Raw genomic sequence first — 26,702 nt, 5'->3', positions numbered from 1 at the left:
TACTTGGAGAAAAAAAAAAAAAAAAAACAAAACATATATATAATCAGTCTTCTAAAACACCAAGAAATTGTGCTTATTGAAACTTTGAAGTATAAACACTTTTCAATGGGGAGTGGCTTTACATTAACTTCTGTGGGGTGATCATTCCCACTGCATATAACAAAGCTACTCCTGCTGAGCTGGAACGGGAATCTAATGCTAAAAGATAACAATGACTAGCTACTCTTATCTCTTCTGAGAAACAATCACCCAGTAGAGATAGCATGCTGTGTTTATGGTGCTCCCACCATGCCAGTAAATCCTTCAGATCCCGGTGTCTTAGAGACTGATGTGTGACTGGGTCACTAACATTGTTTCCACATTCTGATTTGTGAACTCCAGCTTTTTTTCTTCGTCTTTATGCTCCAGTTATAACAATGTAGAAATCCTGAAGGACAAGCAGCAAGTCTGTCAGATGAAGATCAAGAGTAAACCAGAGCTTCTAAACAGAACTTAAACTTCATAGAAATGTTCATGATTAACCTTGCTGAGTATTTTTTTTTTTTTTTTTTTTTAGAGGCAAAGAATTAATACATAACTTTAAAGTGGTGGCTTGCAGTGTCTTTAGCCTCAGGAAAGATCATGTCTATGCAATCCTATAGGAAAGACAAACATTCTCAGCTGATTTTTATTGATAGACGCTGGCTTCATCCTTATTATACTGTGTGAAGGCTTTCTGCATAGAGGCAGAGAATTCCAACTGAAATCTACTGGGAAACCTCTTGTCATGCATAGATGTTGGCCTTAAAGCTTTATGCAAGGAAATGCTTTTCTCATGATCTCTTAAGTGCCTTCTAACACTAAAAGCTTGTACAGTAGGTCTCCTTGTGGCCCTTTGTAGTGCTGTGACTCTGTCACTTTTTATTACTAATAACGTGCCTGCACCTCTTCTAATTTTGTCTACTTTCCTGTGCCTTGCTTGTGCTCCTAGCTCTTACCTGTAACAAAACATGCAGTCAGCTGGTAGGACACCATGATGTTTTAGAAGTTGGAAGTACCTTGCTTTTCTTTCTTTTTGCAAGTATACTTGGCACCGCTGCAGTACTGGGGTGCGGAATTAAAAACATACCAAAACTTATACAATGTTCCTGACAAATCATTGTGCAGATCTTTCTAGCTCTTTCAGATAATCAGCACTGAAGCAATGTTGGGTTCTTGCCAGCTAGTTTTTTCCTTCTTATCACAGCATTATGAGCTCACTATTGATACAGAAGTAGTAAACATTGCTCTGAAGGCCTTCAAAAACTTCTGAAGGAGTTCTGAAACTAGGGGGTTGCAAATCATCTTCCAAGATTGAAATAATCTGGCTCAACAGGTCTTGATAAGACCGTTAGAACCTTTTGCAATGAACTTCTGACACCCTGTATTTTATGCTTAAGTGACTAGTCTTAAATTTTTAGTATAGTTTCCCGATAATGTCGTTGAACAGAATAAAGGATTAGACAGAGGAGGGTGCAAATTTTGTGGCCTCTCTTGGTACTTTTGGTTACTTCTTACCCATGCAAGTGAAGAACTGATGCCTCTAAGATGAAGTGAAAGTATTGCAATGGATGGAGCTAACCACATGCATGCCCTTAGCCCGAGATTAAAGATAAGCGTGGAGATACGGAAACCTCTGAAGCTACCTTGGACCATGTTGTTTAGCAGTTGCTCTGTAGCTCTGGTTGCACCCTTTGGAACAGCAGTGCCTTTAAAGGGAAAGCTAAGCATGTGTGTCAGGTGACAGAGCTGCTTGTTGTGCAGTGCCACCCAAGTAATGTTTCAGACTGACCAACACCAAATACATCCAGGCTTTCCACATCCTCCGACTCTGTCGCTTGTGTTGTTCAGTGCTGATTGCTTATTGCAGGAAAGAAGAAATAGTCCAAAAATAAATCTGGAAAAACTGCTGCATTGCTGGAGGGGCAGGAGGAGGGAGGGAAAGAGGACTTCAGTGTACATATGTACATGTATACAGAGATGCTGTGTGCCTGTCCTGGTGCTGTCCGTTTTGTGCAAACAGCTGCTGCTGTAGTGGAAAGTTAGCAGTGCTGGTATTCTTCACACTCCATTGCGGGCATGTAAGTGGTTGAGATTGCTAATGAGGTTTCCAGGCTGGTGCTGCTGCCTCCCTCTACTCTGTATGTGGTCACACAGAGCAGCTTTTAGGAGGGAGAAGCTGCTCTATCTCTTCCTTTGGCCAAGTATCTCCCTTAATTGACTTCTGCAAGCAGCCTATGAAGCCCAAGGCTCAAACAGCACAGTAGAGCACTTTGGACGTATTCATGTAAAGGGAGGGCTAGGTCTCGGGTAGAAAATGTGATGATTGAAAACAAAAGCTTCATTCACATAAAAACACCCAGCAGATGAATGCCAGTGAAGACTTTGAAGCACTGACTGCTTCCACTGAGCTCTCTCCCTCGCTTTATTTGCAGGCATGTATAGAACAAATCGGCTCAGCTCTCACCTTTCCAGTCTCTCAGCCTTCAGCAAGACAAGTTGCTGCCTCATCACACCCTTTCATCCTGTTTATACACAAGGAAAGGGTGGTGGGGAAGAGTATGCAGCCCGAACCACATCCTGTATCACTTAATTTATGAAAATAGTTAGTCTTAACCTCCACAGTTGTAACAAAGAGATAATATAATTAAAATTATGTTTATCTGTGTATAATTGGTACTTTGTGATTTGCAGGCTACTTGCACTAACTGTCCTATAGAGAGCAAAACAAAGATGATGATAATCTCAAGAAGTATTCAGTTTTGGAAATGGTTAAGGAAAGTCATGTTTATGTAGATAAGTTTTTTGTTGGTGGTGGCTTTGATTTTGTTTGGTTTTGGTTTGTCGTTTTTTTTTTTTTTTTTTTTTTTTTGGTTTTGGTCTTATTTTCCCCCAAATAAGTCTTCTTTATTTTTCTGTCATTTAATGTAGGAATTTATTTTGTACAACAATTGACAAGGATGACAAATATTGTCCTCTTGCACTCTATTTTTTGTTATATTTAATCTCTCAAGCAGATATTCAGAGTAAGCTATTTTAAGCATTTATTGAGGTAGTTTTTACTTGGCATAAGGTAAAACTTCCCATTCCTAAAATGTCCAAAAAAAAAAAATTATTTGGGGAGTGTGTGGGGTGAACACCCTGCAGTTCATATTTTTAACAGATTTTCTTACTTTGTATGGAGCATATACACGTAGACACTTAATACAAACAAACCAAAAAAAAAAAAAAAGGCAGGTCCTTATAAATTGCTTTATCATTTCGCGTTTCCTGATGAGTTTACCAGTATTACTCGTGACTCATTGCTATTACCATTGCCCACTTTTAAATCCTTCCACTCTGAAACTAAGCCTTTCACTCACTGTTTTACATAGGGAAGAAAACCATCAGTTTAAAATCTCTTCTAGTCAAAGCTGATTATCTGTCCCTCTCAAATTCATATTAATGCTATTAGTACCCTTAAAAACAACAAACAAATCCTGTCTCTGTTGAAAAATATTATTTCTATTTATGTATTTATTTGTAAGCATTCCGGGTTAGTACAAATGCATGAAGTTAATTTGTTAATGTAACTTCAAAAGATTGTAGCTACATCAATTTTAGTAAGACACATGAAGGAACACAGTGTTATGTAGTTTTTGTAATTCGAAGAGTGAGCAGTTACTATGTATGGAGCTAGGCTATGATCCACTTCAACTGGGCAAACTCATCCTATGTTTTCTGAGAATCGGATCTTACAAAATACCATCAAGAAACATAATTCGTACAACCAGGATAAAATTTGTAAAGGTACTTGTTATTTCAAAGTACAGCTTCCATATTGAATTTAATTCAGCAATTTCCTTGGGGCAAATAGAGGCATAGATTTAAAATGATACAAAATGGTAGTTCATAAACATACGCTTTCTTGTCATAGGGAAATATCAGCCTGTAATGAAGAGTTATTCAATTTAGATGTCATGGGGTGGTATTTCTGGAGTTTTGAGCATAACAAACCTTAAAAACATAAAATTCACCAATAAGTCTAGTGGGGAAATGAAAATCAGATATATTGATATTTTTATTAAAACATTTATCTTTGGCTTTGAATGACGGAGAATCTGCAAACTCTTAGAAAAAGCTTAAAGGATCTTTTATAGCACTTATGAATCAATGAGTATTCTGTAATGATGCACAAGGATCTGTATCACTGATATTTCAAGTGGAGAAAGTGATATAAAGAAGAGAAATTACTAATTACTTGTGTTAACAGGTGAAATCAGAGTTTGATTGAAAGCAGACTGAAAACAGACTGCTGCAGCAGTGAAGATGGGTTAGAAATGTACTACTTCAGGTGTATTTTCTCCTATTCTGTTATTCTAAAGCTGCTGCATTAGCCTGAAATCTCAGTAATAATAATGAAAACATGATCTTTTCCAGCAGAAATGTACCTCTTTACATGGAATCCCTGAAATACTTAGGAGCTAGCACAACACCAATAAAAAAAGTAATTTTTCTCCTGTGTATGGGAATACATTCTTGCATATCTACAAAATGCACAGTCATAGGTGCAGGTGGTATCAAATAAATGTCATTTATGTCTCAGATTGAAAGTTTATTAGGGAAAAAAAAATAATGATTGGGAATTAAAAATTTTCAGCACTTTTTTTTTTTTTTTTTTTCAGTGGTTCAAGGCATCTGGTTTGTCTGGATGCCTAGGCTCTGTGCTTAGAGCTCAGTGTTGAAGATTTGGCTTTGATACTATGCTGGTTTTTTTCAATGCATTTGTTGGTATTGAATGTGAAGTAGAAGGGATGGTAGAGGATGGGGGAAGAATGGGGGATCCCCATGCTTCCCAGAGGTCTAAATGTATGTTAAGGCATTCAAAACCAAAAAAAAAAATAAAAATCTGAACGTGTGTGTTAGGATCAGTGAAGTATTCAGCATCATGAAGAGAGAAAGAAAGAATGTTGGATATTTTAAATTCAGTCAGAAGACTTTTCCAAGACTTAAAATTGACTATTTCTACATTTGCATGTAGTTGTAATACTTTGTTTACCTGCATAAGATGTCTTTGCTCCATGCTCCATTTCTGGGAAATTTCACTTAATATTTCCATTTTGTGCTCTGTTTTGTTCAAGCTCCCTTCAGAAAAGAAAGAACGTGGATCTTACAAATGTACCTTGTGCTGGGAGGCAAGCTTCACAAAAAAGTGAGTTAAGCATGCTGGTACTTACATCTTGAATATTGAGACAAAGAAACCTCAAACGAAAAACTGAGTTCCAACCTCGGTTTTTGTTGAGCAAGTGTTGACTTGCTATTTTAAGAAATACTGGGTATCTGGAAAGTATGAAAAAAGTGTGATGTACATAATAGCAGAGCACGTAACCACTTCTACGTTTTACTTAGTTCTTGTTTACGAGCTAATAGCATGAAAATTACAAAATATTGTCTGTAAACATAATTTAACATACTTTTTTTAAATACAATATGTTGAATTTTCAAGACGGTATGCATTTTTTTTTAAAGCAGAATCGATTTTTTCTTGAAAACTGTAAGAAGGGTATTTCTGACTAATGCACCTTCATTTGTTAGTGAGTAATCAGAGCCCCAGGAAATAACGGGAAATAAATTGGTAACCTCTTCCAGTAAACTATTTAATTCAGTCTTGCACAGTCAGTGGCATTTAAAAAAAAATAAATTCTTTTAAACACTAGAAGTTTGAAGCTATACATATTAATTTCAAGCAAATAATTGGTGATGAAATGAAAATTGAGCAGAAATTAGGTGTTTTTTTGTTTCCTTTGCTTTTGTTTTTTAAAGTCATAATAAAAGACAGTGGAACTATTGATCCCAAGAGCATATGACAAAAGTTTTGTTTTGTTTTTAACTTGGTAGGCAGATTAGGAAAGAAGATGATACCTATATGCAAGCTATATCCAAATAAGATGCTAGTGAAAAGATGCAGTATAAAACTGTAACTATATTGATATACTATACTAGATATAGCAAAACTATAGCTAGATAAAAGTAGATCAGTGTAAAAGTATAAATTTCTAAGAAAGTGTGTTTCAGTTATAAATGATAAACTGTTTCTTGTTCTTCAATATTTATTCATTTTGAGGAGGACAGGAAAATCAGAAACAGAAAACTTGTATCCCTTGTTGATTATATCAGTACATTAATGGAGTATGACAGTATGTGACTGGTTATTTTTTACTTTAAGAAACTTTCACAGAAGAAAAACCACCTATCATATCTCCGTATGGAGAAACCTTTTTTTGGGACAACCTTCAAGATGCTAAGGTAAGTTAAGAAGTCTGGATATAAACGGTTTATATCTCAATGTTATGTATTGTGTACTGCCATTAATTCTTTTTTCTTCTCTTTCGGTTCTCAGTATCTTTCTTGTATTCTTAGGTATATGCACAAGTTTTACAGTTGTGATTTAATCCCGGCAGGTAGCTAAGCACTGTACTTACATACTCTCTGTAGGTGGCATAGGGAACAGAATTGAAAAGGTAAAAAAGTGTGAGAACTCACTTTACCACTTAAGCAAAAGTTTCATGTGTGAGCAAAGCAAAACAAGGAATGCATTCACTAGTTGCCATCAGCAGGCAGATGTTCAGCTATTTCTGGAAAAGTAGAGCTCATAATGCTTTTCGGGGAGATAAATGCCATCATTCTGAATGTCTACCTCTTCCTCCCTCTTTCCCCCAACTGTTATTGCTGAGCATGACACCATATGATACAGAACATCGCTTTGGTCAGTCTGGGCTAGCTGTCCTGGCTGTTTCCCTTCTCAGCTCCTGGTGCACCCCCAGTCTCCTTACTGGCAGGGTAGCATGAGAAGCAGAAAAGACCTTGGCTCTGTGTGAACACTGCACTGCAACAACTAAAAACATTCATGTGTTATCACTACTGTTTTCATCAGAAGTCCAAAACACAAAATGATATGAGCCTCTACAAAGAAAATTAACTCTATCCTAGCCAAAACCATGACAGTAGTGTAAATATGTAGGGACTAGTGACTTTTCTTAATCTTGAGATATGCTTTGTACTGTTCAATAGTAATAGGAGGTTCTGCTTTTTTTTTTTTTTAAAAAAAAAGGTAAAAAAAAAAAAAAAAGTAAAAAAAAAAAAAAAAAAAAAGTAGGAGGCATAATTGACTTTTCTGCCCTGACCTAGATGCTGCCATATCAAATGGAAAACAGTCAGTTATAGGCATTTGCAGACTACCTTGATGCCTTCCTTGTACCTTCTTAAGTACAGTGGTATATTGTAATATTTTGTGTCTAAAACAGGTTAAGTGGGGTTATAACCATGAAAACTGACTAATAAGGGGGAAAGTGGCTTTTCTCTCTTCTGATAATTCAGTATCAAGACTGGTCATCTGGCTGGTGGACAACCAAAGAAAGCAGCTTATATGTTAGCTTAGTTGATCTAATAGTCACTTTCAGCCATACACATTTTAAAGTTCCTATATATGAAAGTTCTCAGGGATTCTGGTATTTTTCACAGATCCCAGACTTGCTATATACACAGTAAGTCACTTTTGTTGCAGGATTGTCTGACATGAATGCTTTTGTTGAGGTTGGTAATTGAACTGTGAATGTCTTAGATGGTATGTGGACAGACTTCTGAATCATGTGGAGGTCCAAGAGGTGAAGTAGCTTAGTGAGGCATCCACCAAATGTTGTGAATGCCAGCTCCTGCTTCTCACTCAGGAATTGTTGCTTCTTTGTTTGCTTATCCTTGTTCCAGCTGATCTCAAGCCACTGACTTAGGGAAAACAGTAGGTAATTCTTAGTTTCTTTTCTGGTTTTCACTCTAAAGTTTCTCCTTTACAACTACTCCAAATTATTCACTAAAATCAAAACTATTTGACTAGTGACTTTCAAAATAGGTGCCTATAATTTATTTTTTTTTCCCCAGTATGAATTTAAGAATTGTGCATTGAAAATAAATGGCTCAAATTGCATCTTCTAGTGGGAGTGTTTTTAGAAGCATAAAAATGAACTTTTATTTTTCACGTGTACTGTCTTCTCTTTGGAATCATGGCTTTTTGTTTTTCATTGTTGACTTTTTAAGGAGATGGGCATAAATTCATGATGTTTCTCCTTCTGTTTCTTGTTACATACCCTTTGTGTACAGATTACTTCTGAGCTCCTTTTCTTTCCTACTGCATAGTCTTGTCTGTGCCAATTATTAAAATGTCTTTACAAATTCAAAGTTGAGCTGCTTTGCAATTAGTACAATGGCATAAGCAGGTTTTTCCAGAAAAAGTTTTCTGTCCTTGTTGTTACTTATTAAAATTTTTCTATATATTTTATTGGAGTTGCTGCTTATAATACGGCATACCCAGGAAGTTTGTTTGCAATCTTATAAAGGCACCCAATAGAAAAAATACCATGCTATTAAGCTAGATTAACTGCTTGAAACAGAATTATTATTTCTGCTGGCCGTAGAATCTCAATTAAAGCAGCATATTACAACATGCTTTCTCTGATCTGAAGATTTAGATTTTAATTATCATGTTCATGTAAGTAAACAAGAATTTTTTTTTATTTGATAAATCACATGCTAGTTGGAAACTTCATAGTTTGCTTCCATTAGAACATAATTGCAGACAAAGGTCATAAAGCAGAACTGTAAAACAAAGGTCCCAAGATATTTAATTTTCAATTTTTTTTTTCCCTAGTATCAGGTATCCTAGGAACAAATAAGGAAGTTTTGATAACACTGTAAAGTGTTTGAGAGTTTAGTAACTGTTGCTTCCTTTTAAAAATAACCTCATATGAGAATATAGTTTATCTGTATTCAAGAAAACAGCAAATTGTAATGCTGACTAAATGAAGCTTGTTCTAGGTGGTTAGAAGTTGGCCATTAACCTTCTTCCTGTTTCATTGGTGTAACAAAGTAAAGGCTTCTACAGGCTTTTATAAAGGGAGTGTCTAGAAACAGGTAATGAGTCACTACAGACTAGAGGTAAGTCAGCATGAGAGAATGGGGAATTAAGGGCATAAAGAAAGTATACCTTAGACTTAAGTGAGGAAGAAAGATGGCTAGAAGCAGAAACCCCTAAAGGACAACCTGAAGAAGGAACATTTTTCTTTTCTATTGATTCAAAAAATAGCACAAATAAAAATCCTAACATTTCACAGCTGATATATTGCTGTGTCCAGCTGAAGAGTAAAGTATATTGGAATTCAGTTTTTCTGTGAAGAAATTCTGAGTTCAAGCCTCTAGAGTGAAATATTAGTTTTATTTCTTGCTGTAGATTCACAGACTAGATTACTGAACTCAATATGCATGTTTTAATCTGTCAGCTCCTACATGTTGTGGTATTGTGGAATGCTGGCCAGATTACAAATTGTGCAACTCTAAAATAGGAACTCTTAATATTTTAACAGGAGGGATTCTTATCTTTAAAGCCCTGTTATAAAACTGTATGGCCTTTAATAGAAGACTGAGGCAGTATCTTTCAAGTGAAGAGGCTTGTCCTGAATGGCATCGACTGTTTAATGTGGCAGTAGTCCCAGTACAATTCTTAGTATTCAGGTTTCCTTCACATTGTGACTGGCAAGACTGACTGTTAGAAAAAAATTAACAAAAATGCGTCTGAATGCTTCCTGATCAGAAGTAGAGAGTTTTTTTAAGGGCTGCAAGTAGGCAGTTCCATCTGGCTATGATCTAGAAGCTGGACTTCTTCCTTCAGGGCGGGTGCTTCCTCTGCATAAGAACAGTATACATTTAAATACTACATATATACACCCATCTTTCAAGAAATACTTCCTTCTATGAAGCTGACTGCAGGAGAAAATGGTGCTGCTACTTACCTTTGTACAATACCTGACAGTTGCAGGAGGTGTGAAATAGGAGTTCTGTATTGTCTCAAGTCTGAGGTTCTTGCCAAGTAATCCTGTAACCAACACGTTTTCCCTTCTTTAATTTGGGTGAAGTTTGTGTCTTTGTGAGGGAACAGAGCTCTGTCTGCATAACCTGTCTTCATTTACAGATATCTGTATTTTAAAGTTTGCCAGCAATAGAAATGCATCTCTTGATTGCTATTTGGAAGTTCTCAGGGTTCCCTGAACTTGGCTAAGTGCTGAAGATTGCAGAGCAGGCAAAGGCAGGTTGTAAAGCGGTATCATAATGGTTCGTGAGAGTGAGCAGGAGGTGCAGCTGTGTACCCATACACAGTGGGTATGGTTCATCCGTCTGAGCAGCGTCGGGTTGCATCTTGATGAGCAACTGCAGATAATAGAGTAAAAATGTTTAGTATCTAACCTAAAGATGCTTCCTGGGTGATGACATTAGTGTCTTGGCTGCTGCATAAAAATGTGATACTGCCACCTTCTCACCTTTTGTGAGGAGTGTTTCAGGCATTTTGCAAGTAGCAGACAGGTTGCTTGTCAGTTTTCTGTTTTTGTTTGTTTGCAAACCTAGGAGTGTTTTTCATCATCATCATCTAATCCTTGGTGCTACAACATAGCTAATAGTGTGTGGTGTGTGTAGGTGTTTTTTTGTTTTTTTTTTGGGGGGGGGGTTGTTTTTTTTCTTTTTTTTTAATAAACTCTCTGATTGGCAGAGGAAGACAAAATGTTCCTTAAGGATTATCCTATCAGCAGCCTATATCTTCCCTATTTTTTTTCTGCAGAGTACAAATACACAGCTTTTAGCTATGCCCTTTTTTAAGCTTGTCTTTTCATGTTGCCTATTTGCAGCCCTCAAATATAAATGAGATTTTTCTTCTGGGGGAAGAAAAATCGGCAACAGTTGTGAAGGCTTATCTGCTTTTTTTTTTTTTGCCTCTTTTCGTCTTTGTGACATACACTTCCAAGTTTAAATGAGTAAATTAAATTGTTTCCGTCATAAAGCATGTAGCTGTTCATTTTTGTTTGTTTTTGTAAAGGAAGAAAGATGAATCTTGAGAAGCTTATTAATGCAGTATGATTGTCAGATCAAGTTTAGAAAGTATGGAGTGTAACGTTCTTGAGCAGTGTTAACCTTGACATTTTGTACACTCCAAACAGTTTGTGATAAAGATTTCTAAACATTCATAAATGTGCCTTTTAGGAAGAAGAGCTTGGCAAGAAAATACTAGATATGTTTAGCAATCTTACTGCAGGAATTTTGAATTTACCTGTTTTATATTTGTACCATGAAGGCTGTACATTTAATTCAGAGAAATACTGACATGAAGATAGGCTAACAGTAGCAAATCATAAATGGTATACTTAAGATGCATGTAAATTGTGGCTCTTGAGCTTAGAAAATGTCAGTGTAAAAATAATACTCAATTGTGCTTCAAAAAATAAAAGTCAGAGTAGTAATTTTTTTATGCACCGTTTTTTAATTTATTTGTCTTAGGTATTTTGGACTATGCACAAATATTTTTGAATATTAAAATGGAAATATTGAAAATAACATTTTTAAAATACTTCTTGAGACAATCTTTCAGATGCATATTACTAGAAAATTTGGAAAAGTGTATCTTTTCTAGTTGGTCTGTTTGTGTGTGATTTGTGTCTACAGTAATTTAAACAACTTACTATTTCATTTACGTATGTTTTTTATGGTATGTTTATTTTCTAGGAACTTCATGGAAATGAACTGGTTTGTGAAAAGAAATCAGATCTAGAAATGAACGAAGAACATTATTCTCACAAGAATTCATGGTATTAAATAAGTTATAGATAAATCTAAAATTTAAAGAGGAAAGAATTATTTAGTGATATAAGTAGAGCTCTACCTATGAAAGGTAGTCACCAGCTGTGACTTTGTTTATTTATCTGTCCATCTATTTACACATCATTTCATAGGAGGTTACTTTCCTAAGACTATCTAATCTGAGCTTCAGAATGTTTTGTGGATTTGGGAGATGTCTTGTCCCTCTCTTCACACAGGAAGACACATTTTATTTCTGAATGTCTCTTGTCTCTTATGTCTCTTAGATAACCATCTCTGAGTGCTTTCATACTGTCTACTCATAAAAAATAAAATAAATAAACACAAAACCAAGCAAAACACATAAAAACAATATTTAATTCTTTCCATATTACAATTACTTTATTCTTTACAAGGGGGAGAGACTGAAGAGCAAGATGATACTGCAAATCTTCCAGAACTTTAAAATGAATAAAGCTAGTTTTCTGAAGAAGCAGAATTCAATTTGAAGTTTTTTAATGTTCAGGTTTTTAAAGCGACCACCAGGTGTTACCTCATTACCAGCCCTATTTAGAATGTAGGATTCAGTTAAGGTCATAGTTTGAAGATATATATTGTGTTTAGCTCAGCCTGTGGTTATCTGAAAAATGAAACATGTTATAGCATATTTGCAATACGTCTTAATGTTTGTTCTGATTGATTCTTTGTTGTGTACACTCAGATTAAAGTGTACTTTTTCTTTCTAGTTCCCATAATCAGGATGAGAAGACAAAGGAATGTGCAAAAAACAAACCCGTGTCTCAGGAAAACAAGTCATTAGCACCAGAAGATTTTGAAAGTGAATCTGTATACTCTGTTGTGGATCAATGTTCCTTACCTTTAAAGAAAAAGAAAAATAAAGCCAAAAGCCACTCATCTTGTAGTAAGAACCGAAGTGAAGATGCAAATCACTTGATCAGTGAACAAATGGATTTTCGGCAATTTGACGGAGCTCAAATTTCGATTGCAAATGAATCAATAACACCGTATGCTTGTTTTTATGGGCCATCAGTAAAGAAGCTTAAAGCAGGATGGCTGGATAAATTATCCCCACAAGGGTATGGTATTTGTAGTGATTACTGTGTAATTGCAAAGATGTATGTTTGCATGAGAGACTCTGGTCACTGTGGTGGGAAGAAGGGAACAGCTTTTATTGCAAGAGCACAGGGCTTTTCTTCTATGTTCTCAATTTTAATGATATGTTGTTACCTATCCTAAAGTTTATTTAGGAAGTATGCTCAGGAAAGATATTCTCATTAAAAATGTTGATTGCCACTCATGAACTGTAGTGGAAAAATCGAGAATTAATTTCTAGCAACATTTCCAATCTGTGAATCTTTGCTGCTCTTCTGTGGACCACAAAGTGAGCAAAACCAAGGTCTGATTCTGAAATATTGCTTTATTGGTTTAGCTGTGAACATATAAAATAGTGGTTTTCTTGACTGGAAATCACTATTGGTTTCGGAGTTGTGTAGTCTCATAGGAATATAAATCAAGCTCTGAGCGTAGACATGTATCTACGGTGAATAGTCTCCTTCTTTAGTTTATCAACGTGCCTAAATTTTGATGGAGGAATCTGAGCACAAGTCTTACTTTGAAATTTTAAATAATAAAAAAGAGAGTAGAATGAAAACAGATTCTTTATCATGTTTGTAGCTTTAAAAAGCTTTTGTTTAACTGCTATTATTGTTTAAAGTTTCTTCTACTTTAAATTAACCTATTTTAAATTCCCACTTTTCTTAGACTGTGTTACAGTTAAGAGCCCTCTATTATCAGATCTTCCCTTTGTAGATATAGTATACTCTGACATACTTCTAACCTCCTTAACTAATTGAATAGACAATTCTTCAGTAATTTCTGCTTCCGTAATTGTTCTAATGATTTTCTTCATCACCTCTCTGCATTTTAGAGGTTGGCACAATTTAACTTTTCCAGTCCATTTCTGATTTCACTAGCATCTAGAAATTAAAGCTTTTGTCCTTTAGTTCTTTAATGTTTTTACTGTTGTTCTCCTTGAGACTTAGTAGTTCTATATTCTTTGTTCTTAGGACTTTGTGTTTAGCTGCTTTGAAAGGTGATATTAAAATGTTTGGCCTTTCCTTTCATTAGTTGCAGCTATAATAATTGTAATTACGCTGACTATTATAGCAATTATATTTTTTTCAATTTACTGACAAAAGTTATTGAATTAAATTGCTTGAGAATACATTCTAGTTTGAGCCCACTGGAAGGAACTCTGTGACATAGCAATTTCTGTTTGTTTTTTTATTTGTTTTTTGAGAGTTCTGACTCACAAAGATTTATTTATTTATTCATTTATTTGCTTTATTGTGATGTATTGTTAAGGCTGAATAGCAAGGAGTAATAGATCTGGTTTGAAATTCTGCAATGGCAAAAATCTGCACAAACCTTGTTGTATGTTTTGGTTTTGTGCTTTTTATTGAGTTTCAAAAGTTTCATCAGCTTTCATGGATTATTACTAAGAGTAATAATAGCAACTATTACTTTTAGTAAATAATCAAAGATTAATTGTATATAGACTCAAAATAGTCTTTTGTCCAGTATAATATGTTTATGCTACTTTTTTTGGAACTAAAAGAAGTGTATTCTCTTCTCAGAAGAGTAGCAGTTAGCTTTAATTTTTAATTTGACTTTTTTTAATACCTCAGTTTTGGCAGTTAGCTAATGGAGTAATACAAAATACAGTTCTAGATTCCAGTTGACTAATACTGTGCTGTTTGAAACTGAACGTGAAGGGTTTAGGTGAAGTACTGAGTGAGAATGTATTACTTTAATATTTGGTGGAACTAATTCATTATCTTTTTTAATTTAGTGATTGTGTAGAAAAGTTGCAGCATCAGTAGCCTCAAACCAGTGATATTCCTTGGCTAAATTTCAAGGTCTTGTTTTTAAACAGTTTAATGAATGCTATTTTTTTCTTTCTTAACAATACCATTTCTCAGATTCCCGAAGACTTAAGGAAACAGACCAAAGAAAAACAAACAAGCAAACAAAAACACAGAAAACGATTTGTTTCGCCATTAAAGCTTTGCCTTGTTGAACTTAGTGATATGGTTTAGTGCAGGACTTGTTAGTGTTAGGCCAGAGGTTGGACTAGGTAATCTTGTAGGTCTCTTCCAACCTAAATGATTCTGTGATTTCAGTCCCTGCCAGCTGAATGTTTTTTTTTTTTTTTTTTTCCCCCCATTTTCTTTTTTATAAAGCTGTTATCTACACCTGTCATTTTGTGTCTCCTCAGGGGAACGAAGATGCACTGTTTCCTTAAATTGCTGTAAACTGCATTTAAAGTACAGCTTTCCTTTTTAGTGGACTCACTATAAGTTGTAAAGCCATTGAGTTTGTTTACACTGTACATGGCACTTAGGTTCACTTTTCTTTTCTGTAACATCTCAAAGTTTATTGATATTTTAATGGAAAACAAATTCTACATTGGCTTTTCCAGGTCAGAAAAGATGAAGATTTATTGTAGTCATATAATACAAGTTAATTAAGCCAGAGCTGCTATTTGATTGAAGTTTTGATAAACTATCACAGTCTCCTAATCCTAAAACAGAGCTCTCTTTTAATAGTAAAGGAAATAACATTGGGAAAAGAGATATTAGAGAGGTGTCTTGTTCTTGCTTAATTAACTTGTTTAATACATCTTAAAATTTAAATTTTTATAGATGGTAACTAACAGGCTGCCAACATTTTTAATGAGCATGATGGAGTGCTTCAGGTTCATATTTTATATATATATTTATTTATGCTCTTTAAGAACCTCCTTAAAAAAATAAAAATAAATTAACAGGAAACTGAGGTAATCAAATGAGCTTCTCATTAATGATCTGATGACAGAGGTTGATAATGAATTTTAACATTGTAGTTGTTGAATGATTTGGTGTGACTGATTCTTATTCATTGGTCAGGGAAGAGGGTGCTCAGGTGGGGTTGACTCTATATGGTTTACATACTGTAATATGTAAACAGGGATGAACTTCTCATGGACCTATCAATGAGATGGTCACTTTAGATTCTTAGCTTTCCTTTTTGCAAATGATCTTAAAGAGCTCTGAATACTTAAAGGTATGCTCTGTTTTCAGAGTATTCCTTTGCTTTCTTTAAAAATAGCCTGTTCTCATCCTTTATACCTGTTAGATTCAAGCAAAAGTACATTATTGAAAGCTCTTTTTTCCTTTGTCACTTCAGATATGATAAAGAGGATGGGGAGGGGAAAGAGAGGGGATATTTGATTAAAAAAAATACAAACATGAAGTCACCAAATTATAAAAACTCCAGTGATATTGTTTATTATATTTGAAATCAATATTCTCCTTTTAAAAAGGTATAAATTTTAATTTCTAGAATGTTTAGGCCCAAATGCAGGAAGCTAAATGTGATTTTTACTTCTCATTAGTTTGTGCTTGAGATATTCTTAAAAGCCAGTGTTGTTTGTAATTTTAAGTGTATTACTTCTTGGTTCACAGCAAACGTATGTTTCAGAAGCGCTGGGTTAAATTTGATGGAGACAGCATTTCTTACTACAATAACGAAAAGGTAAGTGACACGTTTGGGTCAAAAATGCATGTGTGTAATATACATGATAAAGAAATAATTATGAATGAGTCTTAAATATATTTTCAACTGCAAAATCAGGATATTATTAGTTATTTTAATGTGTCCTTGAGAACTTCATGTGTTCTTCATCCTCTTGTCTAGAAGGCCTAGTGTTCCTGCTATTTCCAGGTAGATATCATCAGAACTTTCTAGTTTAGTGAAGGAGAGACACTGCTGCATTCTGCAAAAGGGAACAGGATCATGAAAAACACATTTAAGAGATCAAATGCTACTTTGGTGGCTGCAAACTGTCTTGTTATGTAAATCCAGCATGTTAGTTTTGTTTGTTTGTTTGTTTTTGAGAGAGAGAAAATTTGGCCTGGAAGACCTTCTAAAAACAAATACTCCATGCCACTTTCCTAGTCTCTAATTTTAACTGTCTCTCCTATGCGTGTTCTAGGAATAATCACATAACATGGGGCTAGTTTACGTCTGAATGGGTCTCTTTAAAATAAGCAGAATTCTGTGATGTGAGTGGCTGGCTTTGTTTCTGTACCTAAGGGACTGATCCTTACTGAAAGATTTGCAGGCTCATGAGTTGTTTTGATTCAAGTAGTTTGCTTCTGATACATGATGTAAAAATGGATTTGAAAGTAATCATTTTAAAAAAAATATATGAAACTTGGAAAAGACTTACCTGAGTGCTTGATGTTGTTTTTCACACTAGAAGCCATTGCTTTTTTGAGACCTATCTTTAAACCTTGCCTTCTTTTTTCTAAAAATTTCCTTTTTTCTTCTTTTTCCTATTATCTATTTAATACACTTCAGATGACTAAAATTATTTTTCTGTTGCTATGTGATTAATTCACTTCTTTTGGAAAAACTGCAGAACTTCGTAAATTCAAAAATGATAGATGAATGCATAATATGCATATTTTGAAATGAGGTTATGTGCACGTGTATTGCTTGAAACACTGGAAAGAATTTCCTGTTGAAGAAGATGCATATTAAATTAAGACCAAAATACAACTTAGGGTAAAAGTTCCTAAGCATTATGCTAGGCAGTGATAATCACTAAGTATTCCGCAGATGCTTTATATAATGTGCATGCTTTTTGACATATATCAGCGGATTATGGAAGGGGAGAACTAAAGTAGAAAATGGCTGTGTACGTCCTGAGGGTCCAGAGAAATTGTGAACAAGCTTAAAAAATTATTTACATCACGCTTCATTATGCCTACTGATGAGAAACATGAGACAACCTGTTTTTGCTTGCTTATTGTTCTTCATTTACAGTAGAAGACATGATTATGTAGATGAAGAGAACAATAGAATAACATTTGGGTTGGAAGGACCAAAAATGTTACTCCCTTTGTGATACTCATACCATACCACTTTGTGATATGCATACCATATTCTGCTTTAGACAAGCAGAAATATGGAGTTAGTTGTTAAGAAAGACTTCTTAAATAAATAAAAATCCTGTGACATTGGGACTTGCTTAACATTGTCTGTAGCATAATTAGGCGAAGAATAATAATTTCAAAGAATTTTAAGTCATGCTTAAGCACTGGGGGTTTATTTACTTATTTTGGAAGGTCACTAGAGATTGCTTTGCAGTCACTAAGTCTAGAGTAGGACTTACAGCTTTCTGTCATAGGAGATTCCAGAAATCATCCTGTATGTTGAAGGGAATATTTAATGTGGCACAGTTGCTTAAAAAGCTTCCAACTCTGCATCCTCTATTTAAAAGATATCTGTGACAGTTTGGGCCATCAAGAGCTTGCAGGAGTCTTGGTTTGAAGACTCCTTGTCTCCCTTTTCCTGAACAGAGTATAAAACCATGCTCCTGGAGTTGAAAGTGTCGCTGGTTGGTCTGCGTGTTCAATTTCAAATTTGCGTGTCTGATTTGTTAACTTGGTGAGTCCTTTCTATATTGTAAGACCTTTTTATATCCAAGAACTGTGAAGCTGAAGGCACATTCTGATAATAGCTGAGGATTTGATGAAACATTTGGAGTACTTTGCAGATAGGAGGAAAACAGTTGTCTGTCCATAGTTCTGAGTGCATGATGGGATTGGTTTTGGGTAAGTAATGGAGTCACTGGGGAGCATGAGCTTTTTGGCAGAGTGGTCTTCGTTGGATCCCTCCTCCCCCACTGAGAGCATTCATATTGCCTGCTAGATGGTTATCAGCATGTTCTGCAAATATTTGCAGACCTGGCAATACCTCCGTGCAGTTCAGGAGCTGGTTCTGATAAAGGTAGGAAAGGTAGTTCACTGTGGGCAACTCCTAGCTCTATGTCTAGTTACGTTTAAACGAGGAAGTTATCATTTGACCTCAATCTTAATGGCAAGATCCTCAGTCTTAATGGCAAGATACATCTGTTCTAATCTGTGTTTGTCCAAGAATATTCCATTACACAGACAATATGTTATAAAGGAATTGTTACACTTTTGCTTTCACAAATATCAATTAAAAAAATAGTTCTCAAAAGGAAACCAATCCATACTCAGATATTTTTCTGATTATTACAAGCAGAAAAGGGTAGAGTGAATAGAATAACACTGTTTGTTTTACCCAGAAACACTACCAGTACTAAACAGCTTTATTTGCTATTCAAATTAGAAACTTGAGAGGAGTGAAATTCTCAACAAGGGGAAGTGTGCAAGTGTCTAATCAAGAGTGAAATAAGTGGAGGATGGGGAGGGAAGACAGAGAGGGCAGTGTTCCTGAAAACATCTGCTTATTCTACATAAACTTGCCTTGGAATGATTTAAACTTGATTTTTTTCATTTTTTTTTTTCTAATCTGGATCTAACTGTGTGTTACCTTCTAATAAATGCAGACTACGTCCCTTTATATCTATATATGAAAAAAATGTATACTGCGTTGTTTTTGTTTTTCAAATGTTATATGACCCAGGAACTGTTTTTCTTTGAATTGATGATGCTGCTCATTTCTCCTGTATTCATGGTTCTGAGCAAGTTGATGTGGTCGCGGCAATATCCTGTGTGGTTTTGTCATAACAGAATGTGGTCAACTGAAGTGAGAGCAAGCTGGAGAGCGGAAGGTGTAATTTCAGAATTCTTTTCAAATACACAGTGTGTGTAGGATTTCTTTCAATGTTTTTCCTGGTTTTGGCAGGAGAACTCTGATGCTCTAACATGTACTTTATGGTAATGCAAAACTGCTGGTGATATTCAAAACTTGTGTTTAAAAACATCTTAGGATCCTTGACAAATATATTTGTGATTTAGGAAAGTCTTGCCTTTTCATATGGAGAAATTTATCTTGTTGCATTATGCTTCATGTAAGCAAAACAAAAAACGAAATTTGCTGCAAAACAGGGCAATCACTGTTGTTCGTGAACTAGGTCATGTTTTATCTTTTGTGGAAGGAAAGCCAAAACAGTGCAGGACTATGTTTTCCAGGATCTTTCAGTCTGGTTCAGAAACACACCTGGTAAGGTAGGGCTCCATTGGGCTGTATTTGAAAATAAGTATTTTCGTCAAAGCAGATGTTTTCAACAAAACTTTCTTTTTTTTTCCCCGACTAGAAAATTGTTCTATCTGAGAATTTTTAGCAGCCCTATAAGTAGATTAGACCACCTGGTAACAGCAGAAATATCTGCAAGGTTCTTGGGTGTGTTTTTGTTGTTGTTACTCTGTTTTCTTAAATTGCCTAATTTCTTGTCTGCACTGTTTCAAAGAGTAGGCATTTCTTGCATGTGGAACAGACGCTGCTGTAGAAATAAGATTGAGAAATTATAGTGTTTTAAATGGTATTTGAAAATACATATGCCTTGGGGAGAACAAAGCTTTAAAAAGGATGATTAAATAACAAAACCAAAACTGTACTCAGCTTAAAAGGAGACTGAAAATTTTCAAAGCAGGTAGAATAAAGCAGCTGTGACTTAAAGCAGTCTGAATTATTCTCTTACAGTACCAAATACAACCAGTAGATGCCTGCAAACACCGTAATATAATTATATCTGAACACTTTTAGAAGTAGAATCTGTAATGTTTGTTTTTCCATCGAGAGTTAATGCAATATCCAACCTTCTTTAACAAATAGCTGTGTTCAAGTCTGTCTTCAAACAAGTATAGCCATAATGAAAATACATGCGCAACACAGATAATTCTGAGTGATGGAGTAGCTCTTGGGTAACATGTTCACTGTTTTTCATATCTTTTACTAAACTGCAGTTGTTCAAACAGTATTCACTGATGAATATTAGTGTGTAGAAGCAAAACAACACAAGTGTGAATTTGATGAAAATCTGTGTTATACTAAACTCGGTAAACAGAAAATGTATCTTGTGTGTCTCCTCCATACTTAGCATTCACAGTGTTTCCTCTATTATAATAATTTATGCTTCAAGAGGAAAGTTATTACAATACAAATTTTTTATGGGGAGCTGCCTCTTGGAATTTTACTGCATCTGGATTGTAAATCTTCACAATATATCTGAATTATTGTGGTCAAAAAAAAACACAATTGATCAAAGCATATTGGGGACAGGAGGAACAGTGTCAACTCTGTAATCCAGGAATTGTGCAGAAGTATTTCCAAAGCATTGCATGTCTGCTTGGACTTTCTTGCCCTTACCCATTGCCTTGTAACATTTAGGCTAAGACCAGAGGACTTAGAGAAAGTTTTGGTAGCAATTCACTTTTCCTGTGTTGCTGTTTTAAGTTTAGTTGTCCTGATTCCAAGTTGCAAATTAGGAAACTTTGGGAAAATTTGCTCTGATGTCAAATTATATTTTTAAGGTATCGCTTTCCTCCTCTCTCATTTAGGAAAAAAGTATCCACCTGATCCAAGCTAGAGGTTCCTCATGAGTAATGTTAGTAATGACAAGGCAATGGACGTTGCACGTTGTTGTCCCTCCTTGAGTGCAAAGATAAAACCAGTGGATTAGTATTCTTATTGGCTAAACACTGAATGAATAGGGAAAGAAACATATAAATTCTCTGGAATTTTCTGCCTAGAGAAAGTACTTTTTTTTTTTTTTTTTTTCCCCTCCTTGCCCGATTTTGTTTTACAGTTAAGAGTGTGTATGTATAAGGATCTGTGAGATACTCAATACAACTTACTTTGGCATAAAATTGTAAATTTAAGACTGATATTTTGCTATAGTAGAGTCATGAGATGACTCGTTAAGTTATATCTCTCACATGCATTATATCTCACCATGGAATTTTACTCAATTTTAGAAATCTGCAAGTGTGCGTAGACACGTAACAATGAAGTGGGCTATGTGTGGGTTGTGAAGTGGTTTACTAATTGATGCAATTTTGTTAATAATAAATGGTGAACTTCTAGGAGCACAGCACAGTTTAGGATATGAACATCCGAAACATCATGGTGCGTAATACTACCTGGGAGACATTTAATGTTCTGTGAAAGTTATTAACTATTTCTATTGCGTTTTTATTATAGGAAGTGTTCTCAAAGGGAATAATACTGCTCTCTGCTATAGCAACAGTAAGAGTTCATGGAGAGAATAAATTTGAAGTTGTTACATCCCATAGGACTTTCGTCTTTCGAGTAGATAAAGAAGGTATGTAGAAAACATGTAATTCTAATGATTGCTAGAAAGCTATGTTGTCACTGCTGATAAATTCTGTTTGTGAAATATAACTCATTGTGAGAAATAGTTTTGGAATCCAGCTGTTCTGGGCTCATGAAGTGAAACTAGAGATAACTATATGCTTTGCAATAAGAGCTGAAATACACTTTAAAAATATCTAAATGAGAATACTGTTTTCCAGCTCTTCATTCTCCCTCATTCTTTCCAAAGATGGATTTTTCTGGGGATTCCTCAGGTCTCACTAGCAGCTTTTATAGTCTTTGTGCTCTCAGCCATCTGTTCCGAGTCACTACTTGATATAAAATTGATGAAGAGCAACAATGAAGTTGATGGCTTGGATGTGATGATGTGATCAGAGAAAATCTGGATTTTTCTGTGTGTCTTTATTTATTGCCTTGTACAGTATTTTCAGCCACATACTGATAGAGAATACAAATGTGAAAGGAAGTTAGAATACCTTCTACTCTAATGCTTTATCAACCTACTGCTGTAATATGTAGAATCAATATCAGTGCATGTATGACTTATTTATGGAAACAATAAAATAAAATGGAATACGTAGAAAAAAGGATATGCAATATGTATTTACAGCAGTACATGCCAGACCCATTATAGCTAAGGGTCTCTAAGCATTTCCATTATCAAATCCCATTTTTATGGGTTATAGCTTGGTTGTAAACATTCGCTGCAGGCTGTAACAGGAGTGCAACATCAGTGAACAAATCCTTCTTATCAGGTCTGGCTCAAATAATTTCAGGCATTTTTATGCTCTTAGCTGAGTTAAAAAGTAGGTCTACTTTTATTATTTTTGCCTTTCTCTTCCAATTAGTAAAAATAATCAAAAAAAATCTGGAGCACAACCACCTTAGTGCAGTATTTTTTGTGTGGCCATAGTTTGCTTTATGGATGTTACATTTGAATACTGTAAAGACATTAACAATTTACACCGATATATAAAATATATTCAGAGCAACTGCTTGAAAATGAAATTGTAATTGAATGTATACAACTGTACAACTGTCTTTGGACCTAGTGGCCTGTCTGTAAAGCTGTTCACTTAAGGTTAGAAATGAGTGTTGTACAAATAATTCAGTCCTTACTGTGTTTAGAGCTGGATGATATATTCATAATAAATTATGTGAATAACCCTGCTTGCTTTTGGGTATGTGCACAGACTGTTACTTGATGCTATTCCTTCTGTGGATTTGTGGTTGGAAATTGTTCTGGGACTATTCCAAGAGTACTCAACTTCTTTTAAAATACTTTGAAATTGAGACCTTTATACATATTTCATCCTGTGGACCTTGTATATTAACTATCCTTTATTTCTGATGGAGTATAAAAACATGGAATACTGTCATTGACTTTGGTGATTTGCGTCCCTTGGTACGAGTGCCAGTCTACAATTTGTGACATTATAGTGCTAATTTTATTGGCTTTAAGTGTGCTGATTAGTTATGTTTGGTATATTGAAAACACAGTATTTTTGTTTTGATCTCAATATATAGAGGGAAAACTCTGTATGTAGTGCTTTAGAAAGTTTAGGGGCATTTGGGGGCAAAAAAAAAAAAATGTAGCAGTACTGAATTAGAGCATAATCTGCTCAGATGTGTTATTTTGTTTAATTGGAGTCAAACGCTATTAAAAAAAAAACAACAATGAACTTTTAGCATAACGTGATATTATACTATACGTAAATACTTTTAAGTATTTAAAGGTGACCTTTTAAGTATTTTAAGGTGATCTTTTGAAACTACTTTTAGACTTTCCAACACTTTAAAAAAAAACAACAAAACAAAACAAACAAAAAAAAACAACCAAACTTGTACTTCTAAGAGGAGCACTTAGATCACCTACCCTGTGCTGGTGTGTCCAGCTGCAGTTTTCCTCTTCAGACTGTTTTCTGGTGCCTTTCACGTGTGACACTTACGAAGTGAGCATGTTATTGTTTTAATGGTCTTCTTTGCAGTGTTGGGCACTGATTGTTTCTACTTCAAAGATGCTGTGAACAGTACATACAGAACTTCTCCCCAGCCCCCCACATATTTCATGACCTGAATCTTTCAGAGCAGAGTTGAAATATTCATGATATTTCAATCCCATAGGGCAAGTCTAATTCATTCAATGTATTCAGCGTTAAAGTATATTGATCGTAGTCTGGTGAAACATCTGAACATAGTGTATGAGACTGAGTGGAGCTTTATTACTTCACCTGCTTGTGTTCATGTATTTGTAAGACGCTAAATTAATAATGCATACAGAAGATATTCAAACATGTATTTTCTTGACTACTCAGCTCCCGTGATAATATCAAGCTTAACCACTACACCTTAATGGAATAGACTGTGAATTGCCAAATGTTGTTGCATAAAAGCATGGCCAAACAGGATAGCATTGGGGGTAGCTTCCGTGTTCAGCAAGAGATTTTTCTAGGCTCCCTGGTTTTTGCTTACATAATTTCTGTAGTTCTTTCCTGTTGATTGGGCTTCCAGAAGGTGAGCATGCCACCTGTATGTCACCTCAGTCACCATATGCCACCTCAGTCTTTAAGCTGTCTGAAATTAAGCATCTCAGAACTAGTAAACATGACTTCAAAAATCTTGATCATCGCTTTGCATAAGTTCAAATTTGTTTTGGTTTGTTGGGAGTTGAGTGGATATCTTTGCTAACATCTCTACTGATACGGGCTCCTGGGCTGTGTTTTTTTTTTTGTCTCTTAAGTTTGTTTTTTTTTCCCTTCCCTCTTCACCTTTTCTTCAAGGTGTATGTTCTCTCTGATGTGCTGTAGCTGTACCAGCAATCAGCAAAGCATAGTAGGAAGAACAGAAAAACAAATGTGGTAGAGAATGGAGCTGCTGCTTAACCTATAACCTATCTTTGTCTGTTTTTTTTTCTTCTTTAGAAGAAAGGAATGACTGGGTTAATACAGTACTCAATGCCTTGAAGTCTCAGTCTGATAATCACTCTCAGTCTCGAACATCTGTTGCCCCTGAGAAAAGTGGATATCTTGAACTGAAAGGGTACAAAGCCAAAATCTTTGTTCTACTTCAGGGGAATACTGTGTGGATCTGCAAAAATGAGCAGGTAAATTTTTCATATGCTTTTTGTGAATGGATGCTTATAAAAATGATTTAACTAGTGTTAGAAATTGATGGCTTTTCGTGAATAGGTGCATTTCAATATAAATGCATACCTCTTTTTATGTAGTGCTTTATTGCTGCAATTCTCTGAAGGTTTCAAAAAGCAGGAGAAGGATCATTATGTCTGTTGTACAATGGAAACAACCGAATATGTATTGAGGTGAAGTGAAAAGCCCTGAGTGTCACAACAGGTTAGGGGCAGGGCTGGGATTAATTCACTCTTAAAAGTATGTGTCATAAGTACTCTACTAATTCAGGAGGCTTATTCTGTGCACTGGTTTTGCTGTCCTCCTATAATGCAGTGCTCTAGAAACTGTTACATGGAAGTACACTGTGGTATATAAGTGATACTTCAGCTAACTGTTCAAAACTGATGTTCTGTGTGTTTTTAAGAACCTTAATTGACCTGTTTCTCTTGTGCACTGTAATATTTTAAACGAATCCAATGTTTTAAATAAAACAAACACATAGGATGTAGCTGTGTCATTCCAGCTCCCAAATCTAGGTGTTGTGTTGTTGTTTTGGTTTGGACACAAATATATTCTGATGTAATGCAGTTAACGGTGGAGCTCTCTAGGATGCTGTAGATACAGGGGATAATTGGATTCAATGAGTGGCTGTGCAAACTAGTAGAACAAAAATCTTTTTCAGGAGGTTGAGTGAAAGGTATTTCCATGTAAGGAAATCAAGGACCCGCAGATTGCTGTAACGTGGGGGGGGCAGAGGGTGTTTGGGGGAAGTGTTGTTATGTGCCTTGTTCTTGTGTTCTCTCAAATTTGTGTACAGGCAAACTCTTGTTTGAAATGTGAATGGCTTCTCAGTAACTTGTCATGTTGTTGTTGATCTCACTTCCTAACCTGTTTCTCTTTTCTATGTGAAATTATGTAGATACATCTGTAAGAGAGAGCACATAATGTTCAGCATTAGATCTTGCTATTCTTTCCTAGGAAATTTCCAGTGGCAGGAAATTTGAGACTGAGAAAGATTTTTTATTTATTTTTTTATTTCTACTTATTTTTCTCCTGAGGAAATTGTATGTATCATGTGCATTCTTTGTGGTCAGTCAACAACCAACTGATTGAAAAATATGGTGCAATTTATGGATTTTTATTTCCTGTAGCTATAAGGAAACTCTAAAAGAATAATTTAGACAAATAATATTTTATCAAATGTGCACGGGCGACATCTCATTGAATTTAAGCCTGCAAGTTGTGTTTTGCTGAATGAACTCTATGGAGAGGAAATGGCCTTCATCGCTGAGCACAGTACTCTTCAGCTATACCTAAATCCTATCTTGATGATCTACCGGTTAGTTTATTTCTGTAAAGTCCAGAGCCAGAGATCTTTAAGGAGGAAAAAACACAAAACAACTTTCCAGGTAATTTGTCACTGAGAATCCATGCATTTTCATCCATGAGATTCCTCTGCAGATTTTTGTTGTAATGAGCCACTTCGATCTTCAGAATCAACACTGCTTTCAGTTTATGTCCCTGAATGATTTTGAGTGCTCCCTTATGGATATTCTGATCTTGACTGCTGGACAAATTTTAGTGGAGGAATATAGACTTAGTGGAGGAGTTTCTCTTCAGGCATGGTAGGTCATTTGCTACTAGTAGTGCCCTCTGATTTCTTTTTTTTTTCCTTCTTTCTTTCTCTGCCTGCTTATAAAGAGAGTATCTTTCATGTCTTAAATAGTCCCTTAA

At 35.3% G+C, this 26,702-nt stretch overlaps 1 protein-coding gene across 5 annotated transcripts in view; it reads left to right on the top strand.

The window, feature by feature from the left end:
- ARAP2 (ArfGAP with RhoGAP domain, ankyrin repeat and PH domain 2) overlaps nt 1-26,702 on the top strand; it is a 127,746-nt gene that overhangs the window by 9,060 nt on the left and 91,984 nt on the right. For all 5 annotated transcript variants that reach the window (XR_011095894.1, XM_068680085.1, XM_068680087.1 and 2 more), the window contains exons 3-9: nt 5,139-5,209; nt 6,224-6,303; nt 11,596-11,678; nt 12,414-12,764; nt 16,194-16,263; nt 21,709-21,829; nt 24,762-24,943. Coding sequence is in view for 4 of the 5 variants with exons in the window: in XM_068680085.1 (XP_068536186.1) it covers nt 5,139-5,209; nt 6,224-6,303; nt 11,596-11,678; nt 12,414-12,764; nt 16,194-16,263; nt 21,709-21,829; nt 24,762-24,943 (958 nt within the window). In the remaining variant the exon portion in view is untranslated. The remainder of the gene's footprint in view (nt 1-5,138; nt 5,210-6,223; nt 6,304-11,595; nt 11,679-12,413; nt 12,765-16,193; nt 16,264-21,708; nt 21,830-24,761; nt 24,944-26,702) is intronic.

This window comes from Anas acuta, chromosome 4, assembly GCF_963932015.1.
Source record: "Anas acuta chromosome 4, bAnaAcu1.1, whole genome shotgun sequence".
In the NCBI taxonomy this organism is placed as follows: domain Eukaryota; kingdom Metazoa; phylum Chordata; class Aves; order Anseriformes; family Anatidae; genus Anas; species Anas acuta.
The sequence above is the reverse complement of the archived record's forward strand: the minus strand, read 5'-3'. Positions and strand labels throughout refer to the sequence as shown.